The sequence below is a fragment of the Drosophila busckii genome, chromosome 3R, assembly GCF_011750605.1.
Source record: "Drosophila busckii strain San Diego stock center, stock number 13000-0081.31 chromosome 3R, ASM1175060v1, whole genome shotgun sequence".
Classification (NCBI taxonomy): Eukaryota; Metazoa; Arthropoda; class Insecta; order Diptera; family Drosophilidae; genus Drosophila; species Drosophila busckii.
In genome coordinates, this window is record NC_046607.1 from 10,427,788 (window position 1) to 10,454,239 (window position 26,452).

The 26,452-nt window shown below is 42.8% G+C and overlaps 8 protein-coding genes across 12 annotated transcripts; 5 read left to right on the top strand and 3 right to left on the bottom strand.

The window, feature by feature from the left end:
• The first annotated feature begins 2,550 nt into the window (after positions 1-2,550).
• Positions 2,551-3,642, top strand: LOC108604569 (protein unc-50 homolog). The gene is made up of 3 exons (XM_017994099.1): positions 2,551-2,935; positions 2,991-3,350; positions 3,414-3,642. Exons 1-3 carry the CDS (start codon positions 2,605-2,607, stop codon positions 3,548-3,550), a joined length of 828 nt encoding a protein of 275 aa, XP_017849588.1. The 5' UTR covers positions 2,551-2,604; the 3' UTR covers positions 3,551-3,642.
• A 27-nt stretch (positions 3,643-3,669) lies between these two features.
• Positions 3,670-4,834, bottom strand: LOC108604568 (39S ribosomal protein L19, mitochondrial). The gene is made up of 2 exons (XM_017994098.1): positions 4,667-4,834; positions 3,670-4,613 (listed from the first exon to the last, which is right to left on the bottom strand). The coding sequence occupies exons 1-2, from the start codon at positions 4,728-4,730 to the stop codon at positions 3,763-3,765; spliced, it is 915 nt and encodes a 304-aa protein (XP_017849587.1). The 5' UTR covers positions 4,731-4,834; the 3' UTR covers positions 3,670-3,762.
• Positions 4,835-4,995: 161 nt separating this feature from the next.
• Positions 4,996-6,114, top strand: LOC108604570 (putative riboflavin kinase). The gene is made up of 3 exons (XM_017994100.2): positions 4,996-5,187; positions 5,248-5,370; positions 5,435-6,114. The coding sequence occupies exons 2-3, from the start codon at positions 5,286-5,288 to the stop codon at positions 5,806-5,808; spliced, it is 459 nt and encodes a 152-aa protein (XP_017849589.1). The 5' UTR covers positions 4,996-5,187; positions 5,248-5,285; the 3' UTR covers positions 5,809-6,114.
• An 86-nt stretch (positions 6,115-6,200) lies between these two features.
• On the top strand, positions 6,201-8,319 carry LOC108601988 (amidophosphoribosyltransferase). The gene is made up of 2 exons (XM_017989982.1): positions 6,201-6,287; positions 6,349-8,319. Exon 2 carries the CDS (start codon positions 6,367-6,369, stop codon positions 8,017-8,019), a length of 1,653 nt encoding a protein of 550 aa, XP_017845471.1. The 5' UTR covers positions 6,201-6,287; positions 6,349-6,366; the 3' UTR covers positions 8,020-8,319.
• Positions 8,320-8,686: 367 nt separating this feature from the next.
• LOC108604690 (ER membrane protein complex subunit 1) lies at positions 8,687-12,753 on the top strand. 2 transcript variants are annotated; one of them, XM_017994246.1, is made up of 13 exons: positions 8,687-8,932; positions 8,998-9,640; positions 9,699-9,845; positions 9,907-10,219; positions 10,293-10,313; positions 10,424-10,758; positions 10,826-11,020; positions 11,086-11,163; positions 11,223-11,424; positions 11,483-11,635; positions 11,694-11,864; positions 11,930-12,163; positions 12,222-12,753. In XM_017994246.1, the coding sequence occupies exons 1-13, from the start codon at positions 8,820-8,822 to the stop codon at positions 12,380-12,382; spliced, it is 2,766 nt and encodes a 921-aa protein (XP_017849735.1). In that variant the 5' UTR covers positions 8,687-8,819; the 3' UTR covers positions 12,383-12,753. The 2 variants fall into 2 exon arrangements, with proteins under 2 accessions (XP_017849735.1, XP_017849736.1); XM_017994247.1 differs by lacking the exon at positions 10,293-10,313 and having other exon boundaries at positions 8,689-8,932; positions 12,222-12,752.
• Positions 12,754-13,069: 316 nt separating this feature from the next.
• LOC108603623 (28S ribosomal protein S9, mitochondrial) lies at positions 13,070-24,141 on the top strand. Its single transcript, XM_017992580.1, has 7 exons — positions 13,070-13,242; positions 13,331-13,549; positions 13,606-13,779; positions 13,838-13,923; positions 13,986-14,346; positions 23,752-23,914; positions 23,991-24,141. The coding sequence occupies exons 1-7, from the start codon at positions 13,147-13,149 to the stop codon at positions 24,080-24,082; spliced, it is 1,191 nt and encodes a 396-aa protein (XP_017848069.1). The 5' UTR covers positions 13,070-13,146; the 3' UTR covers positions 24,083-24,141.
• Positions 14,437-20,347, bottom strand: LOC108603620 (transient receptor potential channel pyrexia). 2 transcript variants are annotated; one of them, XM_017992575.1, is made up of 3 exons: positions 19,797-20,347; positions 16,496-17,840; positions 14,437-16,424 (listed from the first exon to the last, which is right to left on the bottom strand). In XM_017992575.1, exons 1-3 carry the CDS (start codon positions 19,913-19,915, stop codon positions 14,925-14,927), a joined length of 2,964 nt encoding a protein of 987 aa, XP_017848064.1. In that variant the 5' UTR covers positions 19,916-20,347; the 3' UTR covers positions 14,437-14,924. The 2 variants fall into 2 exon arrangements, with proteins under 2 accessions (XP_017848064.1, XP_017848065.1); XM_017992576.1 differs by lacking the exon at positions 19,797-20,347 and adding an exon at positions 18,704-19,497.
• LOC108603621 (probable arginine--tRNA ligase, mitochondrial) lies at positions 24,135-26,200 on the bottom strand. 3 transcript variants are annotated; one of them, XM_017992578.1, is made up of 4 exons: positions 26,112-26,169; positions 24,906-26,052; positions 24,402-24,768; positions 24,135-24,337 (listed from the first exon to the last, which is right to left on the bottom strand). In XM_017992578.1, exons 1-4 carry the CDS (start codon positions 26,157-26,159, stop codon positions 24,184-24,186), a joined length of 1,716 nt encoding a protein of 571 aa, XP_017848067.1. In that variant the 5' UTR covers positions 26,160-26,169; the 3' UTR covers positions 24,135-24,183. The 3 variants fall into 3 exon arrangements, with proteins under 3 accessions (XP_017848067.1, XP_017848066.1, XP_017848068.1); XM_017992577.1 differs by having other exon boundaries at positions 24,906-26,061; XM_017992579.1 differs by lacking the exon at positions 26,112-26,169 and adding an exon at positions 26,170-26,200 and having other exon boundaries at positions 24,137-24,337; positions 24,906-26,061.
• Positions 26,201-26,452: the final 252 nt, after the last annotated feature.

Here is a 26,452-nt window from a genome sequence, read left to right on the forward strand (position 1 = left end):
TTGAACTTTAGCTTAGGTTTGGCGTCGAGTCGGGGTCAGGCTAGGGATCTTAAGGCACTGTGTGTGCCGCGTGTGCCAAGAGGGCAGCATACAGCAGCCAAATGTCATCAAGGGTCGCGACATTGGCGCGCTAGAATTGAGTATTTCCGTTAGAGAATCTCTCTACCTATTTGCTTGACTGCCTATTTGGGTCCTTTTTCCAAGCGTAATAGCGTAAACATTTAATGGGAGCGTGCGCTGCGCACGCGCAACATTGCCTCACCCTTAACCTCAGTTTTGAATCGCTGCTAAGTTCCTTGCGCATTGTTTAATTTCCTTAAGGATTTTCCCGTCTGCCTTTGAATCCTATGATTGATCGTTTGCTTTATATGTTTTGTATTTATTGTGTGCTGACGATTATTCATGTTGCTGATCATAATCTTGTGGCATTCTTTATGATCCATGCCAAGCTTGTGGGTCTAACGGTTTTGTGGCTGCAATTGGAAAGATGAAAAATTCACAAGTTTGCGATAAAGCAGGGATTTCATTTTCAACAGTATGCGACTCTAGAAAGATTTACATAAAATAACCCCAAGTTCCATCGCATAAATCTTGGCATAAGCTACACATATGTCGCACTTAACACCTCCAATTCATAATGAATGAGTTAAGAGCATCAACAAACTAAACATTTACATGTCGTGCGACTACTGGCGATGAGCTGAAGAATTACATGTACAAGGACACACCCGCATCTCTGTACGGCAAGTCGCCCATGCAGCAGGACATGTGTTAATCAAGTAGCAACCTCAGCAACGCATAACTCAACATAGGTCTGTGTGCCTGCAGATGTAAGAAGGAGTAAGAGTCAGCAGCTGCAGCTCCAATTCCCTGGCTAAAAATAGTTGCCGGCAAGGTGCAGTCTAGTGACTGCTCCTTTGGGATTTATGTGACAGAATTCTCATGTTTACGCTTAATTTTCGTTTAATTTTTATGGGCGCCAAGAAATGGCGGCAGCAGCTCATTGTTGTTTTTTTTTTTAGTGAGAGAAATAGTATTGTTCGTGTTAATGGCTGGCCAATTTGGACATTTGTCCTGATACTGAGAGATGACTCCTTGTTTGAGTTGGCCAAACAAAAACTGTAACATGAGCTAAAAAACCAATAGACATTGAAATAAATAACAAAAAATATAAAGAATAGGTGACAGGCAATCGGAGGAAACAAACAGCATGGCAAAAGCGCAATTGTTGCAATTGAACCGGAAATGTCCTGTGTGGACAAGATCGATCGCCCAAGTGGATATCCAAAGAACTCATCTCAACTGCACGTAAACTGCAATTGAGGAAAAGAGAGTTTGAGCTAAACTCAAAAAACTCCCTTAATTTGTGTTACTACTCAATAAAGTGACATATATTTTTGCTCAAGATCGAACCGTCCTTTTTTGCATCCCTTATACCGTCTTGACCTCTAAGACGACCTCAAATTCTCGGCGCGCGCGCGCCGTAACTGCCCTTTTGTGTATCCGACTATCAGTGTTTGACCTTTTTTCTTCTACTTCTTTTTTTTTTTTTCCTTGGCTCCCGCTGCCCTTTGTCTTGGGCGAAGTTGTCAATGCCAAAGGGCATTGCAATAAATGTGATAAAGATTGCTTATTGTTTTTTCTTCTTTGCTTTTGCTAGCAGTCTGCGCCATAAATTGCCCGTAGCCGGCTGATCGGTGACCGTTGTCCTTTCCAATGATGTCGCATAGCGCGGAAAAATACATTGAATGATGCCTTAATTGTGGCGCATATGAAGAAACAGCATCGGCAGCTGAAACAGGCAATTTCTATTGAACTCGCCAGCAATTGTGGGTGTTTAGTCTGTGTTTATACTTCTCGATTTTTATAGGGGAAATATTAATGGTATTACATATGTAATGCACGAAAATCAATTCAAATGCTTTGTGTAATATGCCTTTGCTTGAATATAAAAATACTAAAAATACCGAGGAAACTTGAAATTTATTCATGTCTACAAATTTAATTATTAAGATACATAAAGAATTTAAAATATTGAATTCAAGTTGATTTTACATTTAAGTGCATAGGCAAGACCAGGATGTAATTTACAAAGCAGTTTGAAAATCTGGTTATTATCACTTATTTTTGTATTCAAGAATTTTAATCCCATGGTTATACATAGCTTAATAAAGTCTAACAAATCGGCAGCAGTCTAACAATTATTTAGCTAAGTTATGAACAAAATAACAAACAAATAAGTAAATTTGAGAGGAAATTTCAAATTCTTAAAAGCTTTATGATAGCGAAATGACATCCGATAATAAACAGCCATTGGTTGTTGATGAAACACAACCTTTGGTTTTTGATGCAACACAACCTTTGGTTGTTGATGCAACATAGGCTGTGGTTAAGATATGAACCTTTTAAATCCAAACCGTCGTTTTGATTTATTTTTTGATGTTTGGTCACACTGATAACTTTTTCATCGATACCTTGATGAGTGAGTAGTGTACATCGATACTTTTTGACTCCACTCTAGATAACCTATAATCAGCTGTTTATGCAGACAAGAAAGATGCAAAAAGTTTACGTTTACAATATTTAGTTTTTAAATCCACGAAAATGAGTCAATATAGTCACGTCAAGTATTCGACATCGCCGACGCCCTCTGTGGTGTCAGGCTATTCGAGCGCATCGCGGATAAACTCCCCTTTGCCTCCTCCTGTGGGCTATCGCAAGGATTGTCTCTCGGCAACATCAAAAAGCTACAAATATCTGAGACGTCTGCTAAAATTCAACCAAATGGACTTTGAGTTTGCTCTCTGGCAAATGATCTACTTATTTATAGCGCCCCAGAAGGTATATAGAAACTTTAACTACAGGAAACAAACCAAATCTCAATTTGCGCGCGACGATCCCGCATTTCTAGTGCTCTTGGTCATTTGTCTATGTGGTAAGTCATGTTAAAATAGAGATCCATTCAAATCTTACAAATATCTGTGTTTCAGTAACCTCACTGGGCTTTGCATATGTGCTGGGTCTGACTTTCTGGCAAAGCATATCCTTCATATTTTACGTGGTTTTCGTTGATTGCATATTTGTTGGCATTATAATTGCATCATTCTTTTGGGCTGTGACAAACCGCTTCTTGCGCACCAACAGTCTGGAGCCAGACATTGAATGGGGATACGCTTTTGATGTGCATCTCAATGCCTTTTTTCCGCCTCTGATGCTGCTGCATTTTATTCAGCTATTCTTCTACAATTGGCTAATAAGTCAGACTTGGTTTATATCGCGGTTTCTGGGAAACTCTTTTTGGCTAATGGGCATGAGTTATTACGTGTACATCACGTTCCTGGGCTATAACTGTGAGTACAAACTATCATTTATACAGAAAACCAATAGATTATAACAAATTTTGTTCACTACAGGCATTCCACATCTGAAGAATACGCGCATCATACTCATCGCTTTGCCTATAATTTTTCTGCTGTACCTAGTCGTCACAATCATAGGCTGGAATGCAACAATTTCATTTATAAACTTTTATAAATATCGTGTATATTGATGAGCGTGTGACATAAATTGTAAATTATTTTTGCTTATAAGCTACTAGGCACACCCCCTACCATATGATTAACTTATAAAATATAGTAGCATTTTGAGTCTTAACATATATGCATAAGTTTGAATTTTCTCACGGCAAAAGATCAACAGTAAGTTGGTTTTATTAAACTACAAGTTGGTATAACAATTTTCGTACATGCGTAAATGATAAATCTACGCCAAATGCTTGGGTTTGACAAAAGAGCGTTTTCGTTTGTTGCGCTTCCGCTGGAGCTCCAGACTATGGAGCTCGGTATGCATCTCGGCAAATATCTCTTTCTGTTCCTCTTCGGGAATGGTAGCACGGTACTGCTTCATTAGATCGTACTTCTCCCATGGCTTTTGCACTTTCTCTGCCGACTTGCGATGCTTGTCTTTAAGATATTGATCCATATTTGCCACGCCAAGCAAATTTTGACGCTCCCATCGCTCTAGCCAGGGTCGTGGACGCAGTACTACTTTTATATCATTTACAGGCACAAGGGCTCCCTCCTCCAGATGCTCCGCTTCCATATTCTCATCAAATGTACTGTACTCTGGCAGTGCGTCACGTAGGTAGAAAAGGCTATCATCGAGACGCTTTTCCAGTCGAAGCACTTCCATTTTTTGTATGGTAGGATCATAAAGCTCATAAGCAACTTCAATTCCCTGGTGATCGATAACATTACGTAGTATGAATCTAGCACGCAGACCGCAGCGCTCGCGATGTATACAAATCCCTACAAACCGACTAGTTTTGCCAGCTGCATGAGGATCAGCACTTGTCACAGCTAGAATTGAGCCCACATAAAATTCGGGCAGATCTATTTGTCGCCTACGGTCAAGCATGTCTAGACGTTCTAGTTTCTCGCGCACAGCATTGCGCCACTCTATTTTGGGATCGGGTAGAAACTCCGGATACACAAAGCGATAATGTGCAGGCACTATGGGCTTACGGACAACAGGAGCGGCTACCTCATGCTGCTGCTGTTGTTGTTGGGGCACAGCTGCGGCTGCCTGTTGTGTCGGCTTTGTGGAAAATGTAACTGAAAATACACAATTGTGAGAGCTAGCTACATAAAATGTGGGAAATATTCACCTATCTGTTTGACAGCACACCGTTGGAGTAATCTATTAGTTAAAATTACACCGTTAATATTCATTTTCACAAATAAAATGTTTAGATAATCAACACCAAATGTGCCACACGAATATCGATACCTCTGTTGTATGGCATCGATACCATCGGTAACATTGTAATTAAGCGGTTTAATTTAAATCAAGATGCAAACATTCGTTAAGTTTCATAAAAATATTATGAGCTTATGCTTGGGTGTCTGTCAGTAACAGCAAAAGTTTTCTTTGTTATTATTTCAGTATTATTTTTGTTTAACGAAGTTTGTGAATAAAATTTTATGCTTTCGATTTGCATTGCCGATAGCCGACTTCGATATTACTGCGATTATAAATCAGCTGATTGACAACTTGGTTTACCTTTATAAAGCACGTATTTATTGAAATGTTAGCAGTTATGTGAGTAGACGAGATAATTACATACGAACTATTGGCTATGGTTAATTGACAGCTGTATCAGGAAATTGGCAAGCACAGTAACTGAAGGTAAAGTTATACCAAGAAATTCAATAGCCAGCAATTGCATTTCATTATTAAACCGCAAAGAGTCGAGTACAAAGTCCTACAAACAGAGCATTCATAATATGATCAACCAACTGCCCATATATGCCTGCGGCGAAATCGTTCGAGGATTCGGTCGAGGCTCCAAGGAGCTTGGGATTCCAACAGGTTCGCAGAGACGACTGCAGCTGCAGCAAATTTATCAGTAACATTTATTTGCATTGCTTTTCAGCCAACCTGTCCCGGGAAGTGGTGAAGACGTTGCCCGATTGCCTGCAAACTGGAATCTACTACGGCTGGGGAAATGTGGACAATGGCGATGTACACAAAATGGTCGTAAGTGTAGGCTGGAATCCATTCTATAGCAACAAGGAAAAGAGCGTTGAGACACATATGATGCATAATTTTGACTGCGATTTATATGGTAGAATTCTGAAAGTCTGTATTATTGGATATTTGCGCCCCGAGAAGGACTTTGTTTCCCTGGACGCTCTGATTACCACTATAAAATCTGATATAGAAACAGCAAAAGCGCTGTTGGATAGTCCAGAAAACCAAAAGTTGCAAAGCGCAGAATTTTTCAAGGGTGAAATTAAGAAATGCTGAAGCTTTAATGTATATTATCAAAATACGTTGAAGATTCACGTATGTATGATAATTACTCGAGTACTTAAGAAATATCTTGATCTAGCAATTAAATGTAATTACTTTCCTCACGTAAGCTGATCGATTGATTGCCACAAGAGCCCTGAAGTGGTTTCCCCACTGATATTGTATACCCTACAGTTAATGTACAAACATTTTATATTGATCTATTAATAAATTAGCAAACTTAACGTTGAAAGTGTAAAACAAATTACCTCACAATCATTAAAGGCGCTCGTTTATAGATTTTTACTGACAACATTTTAAGAATTTGATTTTATGAATTATTTTAAGCCATATTTTTGTCGTTACATGATCGTATGTATCGATAGATGTAAGCCTAATGGCATCGATACCTTTGCATCGATACTCTAATGATCGCGGAAAGATTTTTGCGCATATAAGATTTGTGTATATAAAACCGTTGCATAAATCAACAGGTAAATCAGATCAAATCGTTGCCTATAATAAGCTGGTTATTAACAACACCAATTAATTTAGCTATACAACTGTAGCAACATGTCGTGCAGCAGCAGCAACGAAACTTCGTCGCTAAACGCTCAGGCGGAACATGTGCGCACTGCAAGGCACGATCAACAGCAACAAGTGGAGGCCGAGGCGCCCACGTCAGTGTCACCGTCGCAATCTGGAACGCTGTCCATAAGTGAGAGCAAAGAGCTAACCGGTTTGACGCATGAATGTGGTGTCTTTGGTGCCATTGCCTGCGGCGATTGGCCTACTCAGATCGACATTGCACACGTGATTTGCTTGGGACTAGTTGCCCTTCAGCATCGTGGTCAGGAATCTGCGGGTATTGCTACCAGTGAGGGCAAGTGCTCCAAAAACTTTAATGTCCACAAGGGTATGGGCATGATCAGCACGCTCTTCAATGACGATTCTATGAAGAACCTTCGTGGAAATCTAGGAATTGGACATACGCGCTACTCAACGGCTGGTGGTTCGGGGGTAGTAAACTGTCAGCCATTTGTGGTGCACACAGCACACGGCGCGCTGGCACTGGCTCATAATGGCGAGCTGGTCAATAATGAATCTCTGCGTCGTGAGGTGCTGGGTCGAGGTGTCGGCCTGTCAACGCATAGCGATAGCGAACTTATAGCGCAATCTCTTTGCTGTGCTCCAGAGGACGTCTCGGAGCACGATGGTCCCAACTGGCCAGCGCGCATTAGACACTTTATGATGCTCGCACCGTTGTCATATTCGCTGGTCATTATGCTAAAGGACAAGATCTATGCCGTGCGTGATACTTACGGCAATCGGCCACTGTGCATCGGCAAAATTGTGCCTATCAACTCTGGTCCAGCAGCAAACAACAGCGAGACTCCCGCTGAAGGCTGGGTAGTATCTAGCGAAAGCTGCGGATTTCTTTCCATTGGCGCACGTTATGTGCGCGAGGTTGAGCCTGGCGAAATTGTGGAGCTAACGCGCCGAGGCTTTCGCACCGTGGACATCGTGGAGCGCCCAGATTTTAAGCGCATGGCTTTCTGTATTTTCGAGTACGTGTATTTTGCACGTGGCGACAGCATCTTCGAAGGTCAAATGGTGTACTCTGTGCGTCTAGAGTGTGGACGTCAATTATGGCGCGAGGCGCCCGTTGAGGCGGATATTGTAAGCTCGGTGCCGGAGTCGGGCACAGCTGCAGCTCATGGTTACGCCAGAGAATCAGGTTTGGAATTCGCCGAGGTCCTTTGCCGTAATCGCTATGTGGGTCGTACCTTCATTCAGCCTTCAACACGTTTGCGACAACTAGGCGTTGCAAAGAAGTTTGGCGCGTTGTCCGGAAATGTGGCTGGTAAGCGACTAGTGCTTATCGATGACTCCATTGTGCGTGGCAACACAATTGGCCCCATAATAAAGCTGCTGCGTGATGCTGGCGCTAGGGAGGTGCACATTCGCATTGCCAGCCCACCGCTGCAGTATCCCTGTTACATGGGCATCAATATACCCACGCGCGAGGAGCTTATCGCCAACAAGTTGAACCCCATGCAGTTGGCCCGCCATGTGGGCGCCGACAGTCTGGTTTATTTGAGTGTTGCCGGTTTGGTGCAAACAGTGCAGCGCAAGCAACTGGGAACTGCTAAGGCACCCGGTCACTGTACTGCTTGCCTCACAGGTGAATATCCCGGCGGACTGCCGGACGAATTAAGCTGGTGAGCAATTCCATTGCCCTCCGCAAAAATAACTACAGTATGAAGCCAATGAGTGCTCTGAATTACTGTCACAAATTATGTAGCTACTCTATTGCATTTATAATGGCTTTTAGCCATGCCCATTCCATTTTGTATACGCCTACCTATTAATTAATAAGAACAAACAATCGAGAACAAGTTACTTTTTAGAAAGAAGCTCTCTATTCCTCTGTATTTGGTACAAACAAAGCCTTGAAATATGCAAACGATCTTCCAATATTTTGCCATTGTTATCATATATCTGTTAGCCAATAAAAGCATGACGTTAGCAAATTATAGTGTCTCATATTTAATTCAAGGTATTCATCAATACACAAGCTTCAGCTAACATTGAGATCAGAACACTAGCATAACTAGTTATGTATGTAATTCAAACTTTTGACACAGAAAACATACATTTTAAGTACAATTCTCTTGAACGATACTACGCTTTTAGCGCCATTGTCAAGTTTTTTGAACCGATTAATTTTTACGATATATAAATTATCGGCACACGATTAATCGAACGAATTGGGGTTGCTGCCCTGCTCCCACAATATCATTGCAGATAATACTCGCTTATTTGTTACGTTATTTGCATCTCACTCGCATTTACTCAATTCTGTTGTTGTACTGCTCACACTTATGAATTGTAAAAAAGCGGAAAAAAAACTAAGTGTCACAAATTACTGACGTTTTCTTAATTTATAACATAAAAACGTGTCGGTTACTAAATAATTCGTGCCTAAGCTAGTTCAAAGGGTGACCAATAGTGAACTATACAAAATGCGCTGTCCACTGCCCACAGCCGGTGCGCTAATCTCGTTATCATTATCACTATTGCTAATAATTAACACCTGCTCAGCCCTTTACGAGGACCAGATTAAGAAATTTGACTGGCAAGTGACACAACACAATTTATCATGAACATTGAACATTGACTAAAAAAACCCTTTTGAAACAGGCGTAGTGTGCATGTCGGGGCTCTTAAGCAAGCGCACATCGATTTAAACAATTTTCAGCCTCGTGTACTAGTCAGTACACACGAGCAAGTGGTTGCCTCAATATGCCCCAAGAGCGGCGAGATTATCTGGCGACAAGTGCTGGAAGGTAATGAACGTGGAGACATAAAGCTGATGCAAGCAAGCGGTTTCTCTGATGATAGCAGCGATACTGCTGCGGCACCAATGGGCTCACATCTAGGATTCGACCTGCTGACTGTGCAGGGCAGTGCACCGGCTTTGGTACGCGGCTGGAACACTAACATCGGTGCCATTGAGTGGGAATGGTCTATTATGCCATTAAACGTGGAGCGGGCACAGGATGCACTTTGGTTCTATAGCAATTCCGCGCTGTACCATGTCTTGCCTGCTTGGGGCAGTCATCTTGAAGTAACCGCATACTTTGCCACTTCGGGACATACAACTGGCGGAACTAGTAAGATTATGGCTGCCTGGATCAAGCCCGATAGCTGCTTGCTCAGTGGTACATATTTCGTGTGCCAGGAGGGCAAACAACTTATCAGCATAGATTTGGTGGCAAAGAGTACTCAGGTTATTTCGACAACGCTCGAGTCAGAACCTACCACTAAAATCCAAGCATTGTCGGTAAGTTATTCTATGTGAATTTTTCATATGATATTATAATTTAGATTTATCATTACAGGGCTTAAAAGGCGTGCTTATAGTCAACAAGAAATTAATTAGCGTCAACAAAGCACAGTCTGTATGTCCGGACCTAAAGAGTGACACCTATGTGGTTGGCAGCTTTAACTATCGAAAAATTGTGGTCTATGCAGATCTTGTTAAAGACGTAAGTGACAATTTACTTGTGGTGCAACAAACTAATTACTATTATTATTATATTCTTATAGTTGCTTAAAATCAACGCTGTGTACCTGGACAACTGTTCGCCAGTACCTGAGCTGGAACAGAGCGTAAACTTTTCTGAAGACTATGGCACACCCACCTTCCGTGCCTTCGACTGCAAGCTAAAGCGCAATAATGATGGCAAGAGTTGTATGTTTTTGTTTGCTACCAGTGCAGAGTCTATAGTGGGGGTGCAGCAAGGACGCATACGTTGGACACGCGAGGAATCGTTGGCTAATGTTATTGATTCACAGTTTATTGATTTGCCACTCGCTGATACAGAAGGCACATTGGAGAACGAAATGAAGGGAAAATCAGGTAAGCAACTCTTATAAATAAACTTACAACATAAAACAATCTTTTGCCATACTTTAAAAATTGCTTACAAAAGAGGATTTCAGCAGTTTGCAGAGTAAGTTGTTTGTAAAATGAGATGAATTTCTTTATTTATTTGTATTGTTTTGCCTTTTGGATTAAGTACGTCTATTTTTTTATATTCTAAATTATTATTGAACTTTACAGGTGACATTGCTAGTGCCTTTTTGCGTCGTATTACCACGCAAGCTTTGCAGATTAAGAGCCTATTTCTGCATGTTATTGGCTTGGGACCACCACCAACGGATACGCAACGCGCTGGACTAGTCCGTGATTCCTTTGGCCTGCACAAGATGCTGGTGTTGTTGACACGCTCTGGCAAAATCTTTGGCGTCGATAACGTTGCTGGTAAACATCATTGGAAGCTCTATTTGCCCAATGTGGCTAGCTTCGAGAATTCCGAGCAAATGCGTCTGATTGTGCAACGCACCTCCAAACATTTTCCACTGCAACCACTGTGCACCATTGTAGCCAAGGCTGCGGTAAGCTCAAAACTGTTTGAAACACATATATATATATGTGCATGATCTAACTCTTTGCTACTATTAGTCCACTGGCAATGGCATTTTGTTCCGCTTCAATCCTATAACTGGACGTGCGGCTGAGGGTGGACTACTTGAATTGGATTACAAAATTAAGCAACTATCGCTGCTGCCGGAAACACCTCAGGACTATGTTAAAGCCATACTTATTCTAGATGCTGCAAATCAGGCGCATGTGCATCCCAAACATGCAACGCCCTTGGTAAATATTAAAAAGTTTTGCGTTCGTTCAAATATTTACTCAACCCGCATTTATAACTATTACAGGCCCATGGAATGTATTTATATACCGCTGATGTGAAGACTTCTGAACTGCAGGGCTACTTTGTGAAAAATGTGGGCAGTGTAAGTAACGCAGAGTTAATTTTAAATTGCAGCAGCTAACCCCATACTATTTGTTGTAGAGCTTAACATGCTTGCCCATTTGGAATGTGCGTTTGGGCGGTCACAATTCGGAGCAACAAATTATAGCTGTTGCTGGCAAAAATCCCATTGAGCATGTGCACTCGCAGGGTCGTGTTCTGGGCGATCGCTCAGTGCTGTACAAGTATATCAATCCAAACCTGGTTGCCTTTGTTACTCAAGCCCCAGATGCAACCCATAAATGTAAGATTGTGTTATATGTACATGTAGAACTTATATATCAAGTCCTCTATTATTGCAGCTGTGCTACATTTATACCTAATCGACGTGGTGTCCGGCTCCGTTATCTTTTCAATGACGCATCGCAAGGTGCGTGCTCCTCTGCACATTGTGCACTCTGAAAACTGGCTGGCCTACTCGTTTTTCAATGAAAAAGTGCGCCGCACTGAGATTAGTAAGTAGAATAAACTCGAGTCAAATATGTTTAGCTAAGTTTTGCTTATTTATTGCAGCAACTCTGGAATTATACGAGGGTAGTGCGCAGGGCAATAACAGCGTTTGGAGCTCTTTGCAGGCCCCGTTCATGCCACTCGTAGAGCGCCAATCTTATATCATACCCACTATTGTGGAAGCCATGCGTGAGACCATCACAGAACGTGGCATTACGAACAAGCACGTGTTGAGTATGTATAGCAATTGCTTATACTAATATATATGGCCATAGATCCTTAACATTGTTTAATTCTAGTTGGTACTGCCAGTGGCTCTATTGTTGAAATGCCGTGGCATTTGTTGGATCCACGTCGTCCCATTGCATCGACGACGCAAGGACGTGAAGAGGGTGCCATACCTTATATACCGGAGTTGCCTTTGCCCACAGAGAATCATATAAACTATAATCAAACTGTTGCACGCTTGCGTCATATTTATACCGCACCCAGCGGTCTAGAGAGTACCTGTCTAGTCGTCGCCACTGGCTTAGGCGAGTGCATATTGTTGTGCATATCGTTTTTCATAATTAATCTTTTATTTTATTGCAGATGTGTTTGTTACGCGTGTTGCGCCGTCTAAGACGTTCGATTTGTTAAAGGAGGACTTTGATTATATATTAATTTCCATAGTACTAGTCGTGCTCACTTCGGGCTCTTTGATTGTTAGGCATTTATCGTCGCGTAAATTGCTCAAGCAGGCGTGGAAGTAATTATTAAATATCTAACTGCTTTAAACTAATTGTACTACGACCAAAAAATGAACAGAGGAAGCGTAATAAGTGGAGTAGAAGTGAGAGAAAGATTTTTAGTAGCTGCATTAACACTAGTGATGCAATAGATGCCAATTTTTTTCTCATCGCTAAGCTTAGGCAATTATTTATAATTAAATATATAGCATAAAAAGGAGTAATTAGCTGTTGAACAAGTTTTCATTGCATTTTTTGTTTCGTTTACTTTGTGTTTACTTTCCATACTTGAAAATATCAGCATTCAAATTGTATGTTTCACATTTAGTCAATAAAAACAGTTGTAAAGAGGATTATGGTAAATAAACCAAGAGTTTTCATGAAATATATTAAAATTTATAAAAACAAAACTCAAGCATGTTGGTTTATTTCATTTTAATACAACTTACAATCCAACTTTAATTCAATAACTTGTAGCCATGTATCTTGAAAATTATGCATGCTACAGTTCTTCTTGCTTTAATTTAATAAGCGATGTGCATAGGATACGACCTAATCAAGAATATATATCCTTTATGAGGTCTCGTATGCCTTCTTCAGCCGGTTACGCACAAATCGTATACAACGAACTTATAAGAGCCTTCTCTACATTTTTATGTACATGGTCTGAAAGAATCTTATTTTAAATTTGTCTAATTGGCGCGCAGTTTAGTGGCGTTGCCACATGTTTCAAGCAACAGCTGTCTTTCGTCTTCCTCTTGCTCGTCGTGCTCCAACATACAAAAACGATGGCACTGCGTGTTTTTGGATTAAATATAATAAAAAATAACAGAAATATATTACAAAATGTAGGCAAAACCAATGGAGTGCCCACTAATCAAGGGGTAAGTAAATTGTATATTTTGAAACAGCTTCCATACTGTTTAATTACTATCAGCGGCTACTTACACATGCGTTTGCATAACATTTCAGGCGGCAGCGGCTTTATACGCTACCCAGGTGACCGTGGAGGCTGCACCGGCAGCGGTGCAAAAGCAGAAAGTAAGCAAAGCCATGAAGTCCTATCTAAAGCGAGCAAATGAGCACGACGAGTTCATGAAAACGCAACACTTGGAGTTTCAAATTGGCAAACGACACTTGGCCAACATGATGGGCGCCGACGCCGAGACCTTTACACAAGAAGATATTAATGTGAGTCTAATAAACATGTAAAGAATATTATATTAATTGACTTGAAAACATTGCAGGAAGCCATTTCGTATCTGTTCCCCTCCGGTTTGTATGATAAGAAAGCGCGTCCTACTATGAGAACACCCGATGAAGTATTTCCAGCACGCAAGGCAGCTGAGTTCGATGAAACGGGTCGTCCGTTTCACAGCATGTTCTATACGGCAAAGCCTAACTTCTTTCAACTGCTGCATGTATGTCTAAACGCGAAGCCTAATGCGGCAAATATTTCTATAACTCTTTGCTTTATAGGACATTGTAGAGGAAACCAACAAGCTGAATGATCTGGAAGAGCGTATGCTGCGGCGTGGCAACAAACCCGATGAGAACCAAAAGCTGTAAGACACGCATTGCTGATGTCATGCTTAGTTTATATATTTATTACTCACTTTACTTCCAGTGAGACAGCTGGCTTTCAGCTCTTGCCGAAGGAGCACCTGGAACGAGTGCTGGTGGAGCAAATTGCCGACATTGAGTATCAGAACTTTAGCAATAGCATGGAGCGTTTAATTGCCTCACCTTATGCCTATAAAAGCAAAGCGTTTATTGAACGCTTTTTAAAGCCACTCATCGATCAGTCCAAGCAATTGGAAGTACCCAAACCCAAGATTGATGAGCAGGGGCGTCAGTATATAACAACATACGAGTGTTTGCGCAAAACAGCGCGTGCCGATGTTACTGTGCGTCTGCCAGGTACTGGCAAGATAACCATCAATGGCCAGGACATCTCATACTTTAGTGTGGAGCAGAGTAAAGAGCAGGTAAGTGTCGAAAACTGTTCTTTACGATATTTAGCGGGATACAAACCATTTAGCCTTTGAAGGATTCAGTGCACCCGATTAATGAAACAATTGGTTAGTTTTTGGCATAGTAAAGTACTAGCTATATAGGTACATGAATAGTTTATTTTAAAACATAAAGCACTCGTAGGTAAATTATTATTTAAACGCTTCTCGATTGACAACGCCAAAAAAAGACACAGCCTAAAAAACCAAACACAGACGCAAAAACAAACCTATCAACTGTTGCTTACAAATTTAGTCTAACAGCTAGTTATGCATATAGTATAGTATAGTATAGTATATAGTATATATATATATATATATTGGTATAGATATGGTATGGCTATCGATAATTGCCTAACTAACAAATACATAATATCAACAATGTTTTCGGGGCTTTGGGGTCGCTATGCACAAACACCAGAAGCATAAGGGTTAAGGTCTAAGAAATTCGAACTAAGTGTGTAGCAAATGGTGTGTTCTATATATATGTATATGAATATGTATGTGTGTATAGTATATGTATGCATGTAGATAATAACTGACTGTAGAGGGCGCTATTTGCGCAGCTGCTGCTTCTGTTGATTGGAGATAACAATGAGCAGCTTGTCAATCACTTTGCTTGCCTGCTGCTGCTGCGATATGAGCGCCTGCTTCAGCTCTTGTATCTCCTGAGTGAGGAACTCAATGCGATCAGCATTGTCATCAATCTTACTGGTCAGCGTATTAAACTGTGTAGCTTCCGGATCGGGATCGGGCAATACATACGTGGCACTCACGCAGCCATTGTTGTGATTATATTTATTCTTGTACGACAAGTAGTTCTCGGCTGGATTCTTCGAGGAGATGGTGTGGCCAAATTGCTTGCGCATCTTGCCCACCTCATAGGCTTTCATTAGTATATCACGCGGCAGGCGTTTCTCGCTCGGATTCAGCGGCTTGACGCAGAGCACCACGCGATAGGCCTGCGGCGAAACTAACGCCGTATAATGCAGCAGATTACGCAGCCACGTGGGCAAGTAACCATTGAACAGCGCCGACTCAATGTAGCTGATTAGCTTGGTCTGGCGCACCAGCTTGGACAGCCCCGCCGTCTTCTTGAGTCCTTGTATATCGTGCACTGCTATGCCCACCAATAGATTCATCAAAATAATGGTGACGAAGAGCAGAAAGAGCACAAAGGTGATTTGTGCGCTCACTTCGAGCAGAAAGGGTGGATCCTTGCCGTCGGGATCGTTGATCAGCAGCGACAAATCCTGCTCGCCTATCATCATTACCAACACCGTGATGAAACCCATAAAGGGATTGGCAAACGACGACGAGGAGGGGAATATAACGCAAAAGCTGATGGTGAAGCCAATTAGCATGCAGGAATAGGCCATAAAGAGCTTTGCGAACTCGCCCTGCACGCGCGTATACATGGCCACATAGACATCGAAGACGGGCAGCTGGCCAATCATTAGCATCAGATTGGTCCAGCCCAGCAGCACGGCAAAGGCGCCTATGTGATTCTGGAACGTGTACGTCTGCTTCGTATAGATGTACGAGATGACAAACACGCTGGTGATGACAAACCATTCCATAATGTTCTCCACCTGCGTCACATAATGTCGAAACGAACTGTAGCCCGTGATGCCGTAGAGCTTGCGAAATATTTCCACTATGGTAATGGCCACCAGCACCCACCACTGCATCTCCATAACGAAGGGATTGTTGCGCAGCATATCGCCCAGTATGGACTGCTTCTGGCACAGCTCCTGCGCCTGAATGGTCGTGTTGTCGTCCTTGCTGCCATTGTAACAGTTGTGGGCCAACGCCGTGAGCACGTAGAGCGTGAGGAAGAGCACAAAGCTGAAGCAGAAGATCAGGCGTCCAATGTAGTATTTGCGTATCTTGCCCCACTTGATGTAGAGAAACGAGGAGCAGAGCGGATGCTCCAGTATCTCCTTCTGCCCTTCGTCCACAAACGTGTTCAGGTAGCTGATTTCGCGTGGATGGCAATGCTGCAACAGCTGACGAAAGTCCAGCTCCAGCTCCACCTCACGATTTACGGGATCCTGCAAAGAGAAGAAGAAACCAGCCACGCATTATTAGCAATCTCTGCGGAACTCGTATCCCTCTGACTCACCTGTGAGTGATGCAGCGTGATTGCTGCGTCCAGCTTCTGCCTGATCATGGCCACCGACGCTGGCGTCTTGCGAGTGATGACATTCAGCGCAGAGGTGCCCTTTTTGGACTTGGTGGTCACATCGGCGCCATGGAAAATAAGCATCTCCACGCACTGCACCAGTCCGTCCAGCGCGGCCAAGTGCAGCGCAGTAAAGCCATAGATATCCTTGTGGTTCACATTGGCGCCCCACTGAATGAGTGTCTCCATTATGTCGTAGGCATTCTCTGATTTGCCCACCGCCGCGTGCAGCGGCGTGCGATGATCAAAGTCCTCAGCATTGGCATCCGCATTGCCGTTCCGCAGCAGCGACTCCACCACCTCCAGGCTGGAGGTGCGCGCTGCCAGATGCAATGGCGTAAAGCCGCGATGATTCTTCAACTTGGCATCGGCGCCCTTGGCCAGCAACAAGTCCACGCACTCCACATTGCCCTCGTCGGCGGCCAAATGCAGCGCCGTGGACTCCTTTTCGCGTATGCAGATGCGCACATTGGCGTCCGCATTGGGCGCGTTCAGCAGCGCCTCCAGGCACTGCAGATGCCCCAAATCCGCCGCCAGGTGTATGGCATTGGTGCCATTGGGCTTCAGCGAGTTGACATCGACGCCCTCGCTGATGAACAGCTGCAGGCATTCCAGCGCATTGGCGCGCACGGCGCAGTGCAGCAGACTCTCCTCGCAATTGGGCTTGTTGGTGTCCTTGGTGACCAGCGCACCGCTGTTGATGAGAAACTTGGCCGCCTCGGCGGCATTGCCAAAGGCTGCGCAATGCAGCGGCGTATAGCACTTGGGCTGGAGATTGACGTTGATGCCCTTGGCCACCAGCAGGCCCAGCGTGGCCAGGCAGCCGCTGAAGGCGCCCAGATGCAAGGCCGAGATGCCGTTCTGATCGCAAAAGTGCAGATCGGCGCCCGCCTCGAGCAGCGCCTCGAGCAGATCCCAGCGCTTGAGGAAGGCTGCCCATAGGTAGCAGAGATTCTTCTCCAGCTTCGAGGCGCTCTCAAAGTGGGCGGCAATGCTCTCGACGACGACATTGCTATGCTCAATATCCTCCAGCAGTCGCACTCTGCCCGCTGCGCTCTTCATCTGATCGATCAGACTAATCCGCAGCGTGTCGTTGCAGATCTGCACGCTCAGCTCGCTGGTTGGCTCCTCAAAGCTGTCGTACATGCTCGGCGCGCTCTCCGCCGGCGGCGACGGTCCACACTCCATGTATTCGAATTCACCAGCTGTCGGGTACTGAGCTTCGACCATGGCATCAGTGTTGTTGCGCCATCGCACCATCAGATTGGGTGGAATCGATTTGAAGCTGTGGCAATTACACAATTCGAGTTACAAATGTCGGCTAAGATATTCGATTCGGGTTATTTGTTAAGCGTGTGATATGGTTCGATTTGTTGAAATTGTAATTTTAAACGCTGCAGCGAATGGAATTCTGAACACATTTTCGCTGCAGTTTGGATGAGATTTGATTTTATTCTTTAGCAGCTATTTAAAGGTTTTTTATAATATGCAAGAATTGTTTTTATTAGCACACAACTAACTAATTCGAATAACCAGTTTGCGTTGTCTGCTCTGCTCATATTGAAAACCGATACTTGAGAGTTGCGTTCGAAATTGATTGAAAGAACTTGTTGCACATTGCTTGAGTTAGCATTTAGTTTATGCATTTTATTAATTATTTATGTACATTTTATCAATGACACTGAGCACTCGCACTCAGCGTTTGCCGCTGACTTTGAAAACATGCATATGATTGAGCAGACAAAGCCAAAGACTTGGCGCAAGGGGTGGAGTTGAGTCTAAAGAATATAAAATTGCTATTTATCAGCATAAATCGTAGGTTGAGTTGTTAAGCCAACTTGTAACTGTTTTTCGGTCTTTGCATTAGTAGTGTGTGGTGTTGTGCTGTAGACTTTTACATTCGCCAGCTGAATATGCCAGCGTAGCTTTTATGCTTTTAGTACCTGCCGCTGATGAGATTCGATTGATATTGCTTAAATCAAGTGCAGTCTGAGACTTTGACTCTGACTCTGGCCTGGCTGAGTCTGTTTTCTAATCTTGGCTTTTGTTCTGCACTTAGTCAGTTCTTGATTTGTTTGTTTGTTTATTTACTTATGCATGTTTGTGTATTGTGTATTGTATCTTTGTTTGTATTTGTATTGTACGTACACCGTTTGCAGCCATATCCACGGATGATGCCAATTCGCTAATGAGACATTTTCAATTTCTAATTTCATTTCCAAAACACAACAATGCTCTCACACATTTACATAAACGTAGCTGAGCCAATCGCCGGCCGACCAACTGGCCAACTGACTGCCCGACTGACTGACTGACTGACTAACTGACTGACTGACTGACAGTTTGACCCAACTACATGTCTAATCCCGCGAGCTGAGATAGAGACAGCGGCAGAGACAGAGGCGCGCACCTTTTGTGGTGCTCAGACAATTGCGAGCCTAACGGACGGAAAATGCAAAAATGTTGTGTGAAAATTGCGAATTTTTTTCACTTCCGTTTCGTGTTTTTGTTGCTGTAATCTTTGTTGTCGAACTACGAACTGCGAGCGCGCTTTTAAACGTAGTTTTAGCTACCGACTAGCGACTAACGCGTCCGCCTGCATTGTTGTTTCAAAACCGACTGCTAGACAAAACCGTAAGCGCGGCTCGTTCAAGCTGCCAAGCCAGCTGCCAGCTAGCCGAAATTATAAAAGAGGCAGAGACAGAGAGAGAGAGAGAGAGAGCGAGATCGCTTGCCAAAATATGTCGACTGACTGGCTAGTGGGAGTTTATGAGTTTATGGAGTCTAGACCAAAGTGAGAGTCGCAGACTGCAGGCGAAAAACGCTTGGCGTGCAGCTTTACTATTCAGAGTCAGATTTAGTTATAGCTACACTTTTTACACACTACAATTATACAAATTATTTGCGCTCTAAAGCTGTTTGCTTAAATAATATTAAATATTGTTGTCGTTAGCGGTCCGTGCAGTTGTTAAAAAGCTGTTAAAATCTATACGAAGTATTGCCAAACGTGGGAATAATCATGCTCATCTATTTGTCTATTAGCCGCAGCTTCAGCTGTGGGCAGTTTATAGTTAAGCGACCTTTACACCTGCAAATCTGCAAAGCAGCAAACCAGTTCCCGCTCCCGTTCCCGTTCCCACCCGCTTACATTTCTCTTTTTTCGGCTATTTCGATGTGTTGTTGTTGCGCTTTTTGGGTGCATTGCATGCATGGCCGGCCTTAGGGGACAACTGGCACTTACCGGTTATTCGCACTATTCTCATTGAGTGGCTGCTCCACTTCGGTCTTGGTAACAACGCTGATGGAACGTGTCATGCGGCGCGGCTTTGTGCTGCCCTCCTTGTAGCCAAGATTCTCCATGGTGCTGTCTACCGTAGACCTTGCTTACTAACACTTGCTATACGTGTTGTTGTTGTTGTTGCTGTTGCTGTTGTTGTTGTTTGTTTGTTTGGAAAAACGCGCAAATATGCGCTTAAGCTCAAGCCCCAATTGAGTGCAGTTCAGCAAAAACTTTCCAATATCAGCAAATGCAAATTCCTAGGCCAGTTTTATTCACGACTTCTACTTTTACTAACTGGCTCGCATTTTTATCGCATTGATGGCCCCAGCCAGCTGAAAATATATATAGAGAGCAGTCTTAGTGCAAAGAAGTCTGGTACGCAACTGAATTGGTTTACTTTCCCTAAGATCTTGGATCTATTTTCCTGGACGCTACGCACGCCGTATGCGACAAACTGTGATAGGATAAGGCAAACTTATCTAAGCGAATTTGTTGACGCAGCCGCGATAAGACAAGATCATTTTATAAACAGTAGCAGCAGCAGCAACAGCAGCTTGTTGTTTGTTGCTGGATTTATATGATCAAATTTATATATGAACTTCAACTTGACAGTGGCATAGGCTGTGTGCCATAGGGGGCAAAAAATAGCTTTGAACTCAGTTCTCTAACTGAGCGTATACGTAATTTCTACACATAACTCTCAAGTTTAATGATTAGTTTGTATGCCACACGTCTAAAGCATTTGGCTACACTGATTATCACCCTGTTTGCACGCATTATTTACAATTTATGTCAACGTCAACATCAACAATAGCTAGACTACGCGATTCATTCATTTGTTGAGCAAATTCCATTTTTTTTTGGTAACAACTGGCACCAGGTGCGGTTATCACAGTTGGTCAACAACAAACTCCAGCCGCGAGTTTACAAGCTAAAACTCTGCTCAGCCTTTTCTTTTATCGCATTACACAATTATTATTGCACTTGTTTGCACATTTATTATAAATTTGTATTTTGATTAATTACCGTGTGCAAATCTCCATTGAACATTGTTGTCAATTACTCAACAGAATTTGATATCATTAAATATTTCAGCGCTTATATTTTAATGATCATCTTATTAATTTGGGAGGGTTTATGGGGAATTCTGAAACCAGTTTTTAGCGCATCGTTTATAAACAATTCATAAACAACAAACAGAGCTTGGAAACAAAGCGAAAACGGAAAAGAAAAAGAAACATGCATATTGTGAACTTTGTAGCCAATTTTAGTTTTCAAAGACAAAATCCCAGCGAGGCTTTTTAACTTATGCGCAAACATTAATCAAATTCTTCTTTCCAATCGCCAAAAACCAGTTTCAGTTTGCCAAGCGTTAGTTGCAAGTTTCTAACACAACAAACAAATATTTGCTTTCAACGCCCCCGTGGCCTTAAGCACTTCACTCAGAGCACTATCTATCTATCTCTTTCTCTTTCTGTCGCGCCTTTGGCATTACTTAAAATTACAAGATGTGCTTTTTATGCGATAAGCTGCGACTGAAAGCCGACAACTTATGGCAGCGCTCAGACTACAGAACTGGCAACTGCGACTGGGCGTAGAATGCGTTTATTAGAAATAAACCGAAGCGGAAGCGCCATTTGCAATTTACCGTTTGCGACGTCATTTTGAAAAAATACAACAGCAATAGCAAGAGCAATGTTGCCACCCACCTGCTGCCGCCACCCCCTCAAGAGCAACGTCAGTCAGCCAGCTGCAGTTTGCTTCGTTTCGTTTCGATCGCTGTCGCTATCGCTATCGTTGTCGTCGTTGTTTGTCGCCATTTCGGCTCGTTTCTTCGTTGATTTTTGTTGTTGTTACTTCGGCTTGCGTTGATTCAATTATAATTGAAACTAATTTGAACTTCTACAGACATCGCGCTGATGCTGAGCTGCTGCCTGCTGCCTGCAGAAAGGGGGAGGGCCTGGTATTATGCGAGTACTGTAAGGGGCAACGTTAAGTCGCATGCCCTTGAACCTGAGGCTGCCGCTGACCTACACACTTGTACGCCTACTGCTGTGCGTAACTGTGGTTACCAGAAACTCTAATCGAAATCAAAACAAACTGCATTCCAAGTATTGCTCACACTATATATGTGTCTATTATGTCTAGAAAGCCGATCCTAATTTCTTTGTATACTTTAGTTTTATTTGCAACATCTTTGTCGCTGCTGTTGTGATTTACGCGTCATTTTCCACGAAAAGCACAATAGTTATATAGTATAGTATATAGTGAAAAATTAAAACGTTATGGATTAGGCTGGGCGTTCATGTGCGGTGTGAATTTTAGCGCGACTTGAGGCACGACAACGATTGTGGAACGACTGATAAAAAGAACTGAAACTGCGCTGAAAATAATAATAATAATATACCATAAGATCCCAATGTGGATGCCAATGTCTGTGGGACAGACAGACACACACTTAGTATATATACTACATGACATCCACTTGCTAGCAACAATAGCAACAGTATCATCTACATCTACTATCGAGACTGTCGTTTGGCTTTGGGGATAAACGCGCAGAGTGTGTGTAGCTGCTTAGAGAATGCTCCAGAGCTTTGGCGATCAGCTATCAAATTCACTTAAATCATAATCAAATGTGACGCGTACACTTGCTAAGGCGCCGCCTCGACAATTTCCAGCATCATCAAGGTGCCGGCCATACAGTTTTATGAACCTGAGCCTGAGCTTGAGTCTGAGCCATGCCTTACATATCACACCTGCCATCAGCCCTTTATTGTTGATTTGTTGTTGTGGCTGTTTTGTTTATTTTTAGTCAGCTGCCTTAATTGCGTGTACATTAATTTGAAACTCTTGTTAGGCTAACGCTCGTTTGTTATTGTTATTGTTGCTGTTGCTGTTGTTGTTGCGTGAAGTCATCTGTCAATTTGTTTAAACAAATTGAACGTACAAACAAATCAAAATTATTTTGTCAAATCTCTGCCATGATTTATTGTTCTTGTCGATATTTGTTTAGTCATTCTACTATGTTGTTGTTGTTGTTGTTGTTTCATACCCCCAAATTTGCTGTTGTTGGCGCTTTGTGCTATTTTGGCTCTACTATGTATTTTTTATTGTTTATTGTTTTTTAATAATAACGTTTATTGTGTGTTTGCGCCGTAGACCATATAGCTTAGCCGTACGCTCCGTTTCCCACGCATTAGCCAAATTGTCAAATTCTCTGGCGCTTTTTTGGCAATACCCTACATAGCAATAAATCTATTTGCATATATTATTTGAATTTAAGTAATTTTTTTATAGCTTGTAAGCCACGTAACTTTAGCCTCAAGCGGCTACCAGTAATAACAAGTTGTAAGACAAATTCGCCTTCCTTGTCTGTAAATTATCACCGGTTTAAGCTAGTGCCAATGAATCGTACAACTTTTTTAGGTGAAAATATTTTATAATTATTTTTGTTGTTGGCCCGAAAATCAATTTCCCCGCCTGCAACTGTTTAGAACCAGTTTAACGCCGCGTATACTTAATATTTATATTATGCATTCGCCTGCAGCTTATAATTATCACACTGTAAAAGCTTAAATGTAAATTCTAAAATGCATTTTGTAATTGCATCACACCCAGAGACAGAGCGAGTATTGCGTGAATTTAATTAGGCGGTAGGCGCAGGGGTATGCAACAATTTGTTGCACTATCAGACATGCAGGCAATTTGCCTAACAATTTGCTTATTATCTATTTCAAAGCGCGCATTGTTGGTATTGTGGCTCAGGAAATGATCGCAGATACAATGCATTCTTTCTAAATATCTATGTTTGTGTGTGTGTGTGTGTGTATGTTATAAACAATAGGCCGCCTCGAGCGGTCTGAACTTGACTAACGGGCTAACGTATTCGTTTTGTAATTTATTTTGTTTGCAGCTGCTCTTCCCGCTGCACTTTTGCGACATGCTGGGCAAAGTCGATGTGGAGGCCAACGTGGAGGGCGGCGGTACATCCGGTCAGGCGGGCGCAATACGCTGGGGCATCGCCATGAGCTTGCGCAGCTTTGTTGATCAAGAGATGATTGAGTCAATGCGTTTGGGTAAGTGCCCATAGACCGGCTACACAATTTCGTTATTGTCGCTAATTGCTGTTTATGCATTTCTTTCTTTATGCAGCCGGCCTGCTGACACGTGACTATCGCCGGCGGGAGCGCAAGAAGTTTGGACAGGAGGGCGCACGTCGCAAATACACATGGAAGAAGCGTTAGAGGATACTGCATTCGTCAATTTGTTTGCATTTGTTTCTTAAATCCAATACAAAAACTAATTGTTTAAAACAACTTTTTTTTACTTTACAATCTACTACAAACTACATTTGGTTTAGTGGCTTAAGGCCCAGCAGCTGCATTCCTTGTTGCAATGTGCGCTTGGCTGCATGGAAAAGCAGCAGCCGTTGCATTTGCTTCGCTGCACTTGTCTCCTGCTTCACGGGCAGTCGCTTCAAGGCTCGACTTGTGGCATTGCTGTAAGCAAACATTATACATTAGGTTAAAGCTTACAATTAGATAATTTCAGAGAGCTACGCACCACAAGCCAAAGAGATAGTTGACAAGCACACAGGCCTCGAGCTGCTGTTGGGATTGCCAAACGCATTGCTCAAATCGCGCCAGTTCATAGAACACATCCAGCGCATCCGCTGGCTCTTGCGCTAATTGCTGCCAGCTAGGCTCTATATCCGCCAGCGACACGTGAGTAAAGTTTTCCAATAAACTGTGCAAACGGCAGTGTGTGTACTGCAGCTTGATGCCCGTATCGCCGTTGACCTGCAACGCCTGCTGCCAGCTAAACTCGTGATCTCGCTGTCGTCGTTGCTTCAGCACATTTACAATAACTGCAGACACGCCGAGAATATCGCAAACATGCTCGTCATCCAGGCAGCTATTGCTTCTCGTGGCTATAAAAATAAGATATAAAAATAAACTTGTTTGATAAAAACAACTACAGTGAAAGATCTCGAATTAGCTGTTCTAGGCTCCAAATGAAATTCTAATTCACGTATATTTCTAATCTTTGTGCACTTCGTCTACTCACTTGCGCTTTGACTGCGTTTCTCGCGCATTACGTCACGTGCCTCATCTAAAACATCGCGTAGAAAGATGGCTTTGCCGTGGCGTGTGCTCATTCCGTGTATGCGTCCAAACTTGACATGCTCCAATTTGTTACTCAGACTCTGATCGAGGCCCACTGCTGTATGAAACAGCGCATTAAAATGATCCGCTTGGCCATTGTCCACCACATATAGCATGCGCGAGAACTTTAAACGCCTTTGGCGTTCCAGAACTGCCGCAATGTCGCGTGCCAGATACAAAGTGGAACCATCGCTTTTAATCACGGGCACACGTCGCTCATTCATCACAACAATCTCGCGGCCATCCTGTTCGCGCTGTAGCAGACCAGCAGTACGCAGACTTTGTAGCACCTCACTGATATCACGCTGGGAATACTGTGACTCCCATTCGTAGCTATCGAAATGCACGCCCAAACGCTCATAGACATTAGTAAGTTCAGCTATGGTGTACTCGCGATACAACTGCCACTGTTTGGCCATAGTTGCATCAGAACCCGCTTCCAAGGCACTAAATAAATCACGTGCTTTCTGAGCAAGTTCCGCATTCTCAGCAGCTGCCTTGTTGGCGTCCACATAGGCCTTGTACAGTGTCTCAATGGGTGCATCTCGCATTTGACTGTCAGTCACATTGCCTAGCTGTACTCCCAAGGCCAGTAGGCCAAACTGTGTGCCCCAATCGCCCAAATAATTAAGACGCGTTGTGCGATATCCCAGATACTGATGCAAATTGGCCAGCACATTGCCTATGATAGTGGAGCGCAGGTGGCCCACGTGAAAGGGCTTGGCTATGTTAGGCGAGCTATACTCAACAACAATATGCTCAGCAGAGCTAACTGCTGTTGGCGTAGCTCTCAGCTCTTCGTGCAACACATGTTTAACAAACGCATCTGGCTGTAAATGAAATTCCACTTTGGCTGCGGTGCGACCAACACTGGGCAACACTTGAACCTTCTCTATGTATGTGGCATCAAACTGTTGATTTTTTACTAACTCCAGCAACTCGTTCTCATGTTGTGCAATCGTAGCCGGCAAAATCCATTGCAACATCGGTTGCTGCTGTTTCTTAGATGGCACCTCCAGCGCATGGTATATATTTTTCAATTGTGGCAGCTGCGGTAACTATTAATCAAGCCATTATTAAGAATATTAATTAGTACTTGTTTATATACTTGCTCACTAATCGCAAGCCGTATTCGGCTTAAAGGCAGTTTTAACATTTTAACTAACGTGCAGTGTTGTAAAGTATTAGAACATCTGGGGGAACACAAAACAGCTGATTTTGTTGTGATACGCTTGTTAAGCAGAATTTTTCATCGTAAATCAATTGAATGATTCAGTTCAGCCGTTTAGTTTTGGTGAATAAGCTCTCATTTGATCATTTAATTAGTAGTTACGTTGTTTTATTAAAAATCGAAAAAAAAAACAAGCTTGATAACTTATTATAAGATACACTAATTTTGTAATTTAGTGATTCTAAAAATTGACTTAGCAATTCTTAAAAATTACAATC

Excerpts from the sequence above, each read along its gene's own strand:
- LOC108603620 (XM_017992575.1), bottom strand. The coding sequence starts at position 19,915 with ATGGAGAATCTTGGCTACAAGGAGGGCAGCACAAAGCCGCGCCGCATG. Across the intron at positions 17,841-19,796 it reads GAGAATAGTGCGAATAACCG|CTTCAAATCGATTCCACCCA; the intron begins GTAAGTGCCAGT and ends TAATTGCCACAG. Across the intron at positions 16,425-16,495 it reads TCACGCTGCATCACTCACAG|GATCCCGTAAATCGTGAGGT; the intron begins GTGAGTCAGAGG and ends TTCTCTTTGCAG.
- LOC108604568 (XM_017994098.1), bottom strand. The coding sequence starts at position 4,730 with ATGAATATTAACGGTGTAATTTTAACTAATAGATTACTCCAACGGTGT. Across the intron at positions 4,614-4,666 it reads GTGTGCTGTCAAACAGATAG|TTACATTTTCCACAAAGCCG; the intron begins GTGAATATTTCC and ends GTGTATTTTCAG.
- LOC108603623 (XM_017992580.1), top strand. The coding sequence starts at position 13,147 with ATGGCACTGCGTGTTTTTGGATTAAATATAATAAAAAATAACAGAAAT. Across the intron at positions 13,924-13,985 it reads CCCGATGAGAACCAAAAGCT|TGAGACAGCTGGCTTTCAGC; the intron begins GTAAGACACGCA and ends CTTTACTTCCAG. Across the intron at positions 14,347-23,751 it reads TGGAGCAGAGTAAAGAGCAG|CTGCTCTTCCCGCTGCACTT; the intron begins GTAAGTGTCGAA and ends TTTTGTTTGCAG.
- LOC108604690 (XM_017994246.1), top strand. The coding sequence starts at position 8,820 with ATGCGCTGTCCACTGCCCACAGCCGGTGCGCTAATCTCGTTATCATTA. Across the intron at positions 10,759-10,825 it reads CCATTGTAGCCAAGGCTGCG|TCCACTGGCAATGGCATTTT; the intron begins GTAAGCTCAAAA and ends TGCTACTATTAG. Across the intron at positions 11,425-11,482 it reads CCCAGATGCAACCCATAAAT|CTGTGCTACATTTATACCTA; the intron begins GTAAGATTGTGT and ends CTATTATTGCAG.
- LOC108603621 (XM_017992577.1), bottom strand. The coding sequence starts at position 26,159 with ATGTTAAAACTGCCTTTAAGCCGAATACGGCTTGCGATTAGTGAGCAA. Across the intron at positions 24,769-24,905 it reads GAAACGCAGTCAAAGCGCAA|CCACGAGAAGCAATAGCTGC; the intron begins GTGAGTAGACGA and ends TTATTTTTATAG. Across the intron at positions 24,338-24,401 it reads AACTATCTCTTTGGCTTGTG|CAATGCCACAAGTCGAGCCT; the intron begins GTGCGTAGCTCT and ends GTTTGCTTACAG.
- LOC108601988 (XM_017989982.1), top strand. The coding sequence starts at position 6,367 with ATGTCGTGCAGCAGCAGCAACGAAACTTCGTCGCTAAACGCTCAGGCG.
- LOC108604569 (XM_017994099.1), top strand. The coding sequence starts at position 2,605 with ATGAGTCAATATAGTCACGTCAAGTATTCGACATCGCCGACGCCCTCT. Across the intron at positions 2,936-2,990 it reads CTTGGTCATTTGTCTATGTG|TAACCTCACTGGGCTTTGCA; the intron begins GTAAGTCATGTT and ends TCTGTGTTTCAG. Across the intron at positions 3,351-3,413 it reads CACGTTCCTGGGCTATAACT|GCATTCCACATCTGAAGAAT; the intron begins GTGAGTACAAAC and ends TGTTCACTACAG.
- LOC108604570 (XM_017994100.2), top strand. The coding sequence starts at position 5,286 with ATGATCAACCAACTGCCCATATATGCCTGCGGCGAAATCGTTCGAGGA. Across the intron at positions 5,371-5,434 it reads GGAGCTTGGGATTCCAACAG|CCAACCTGTCCCGGGAAGTG; the intron begins GTTCGCAGAGAC and ends ATTGCTTTTCAG.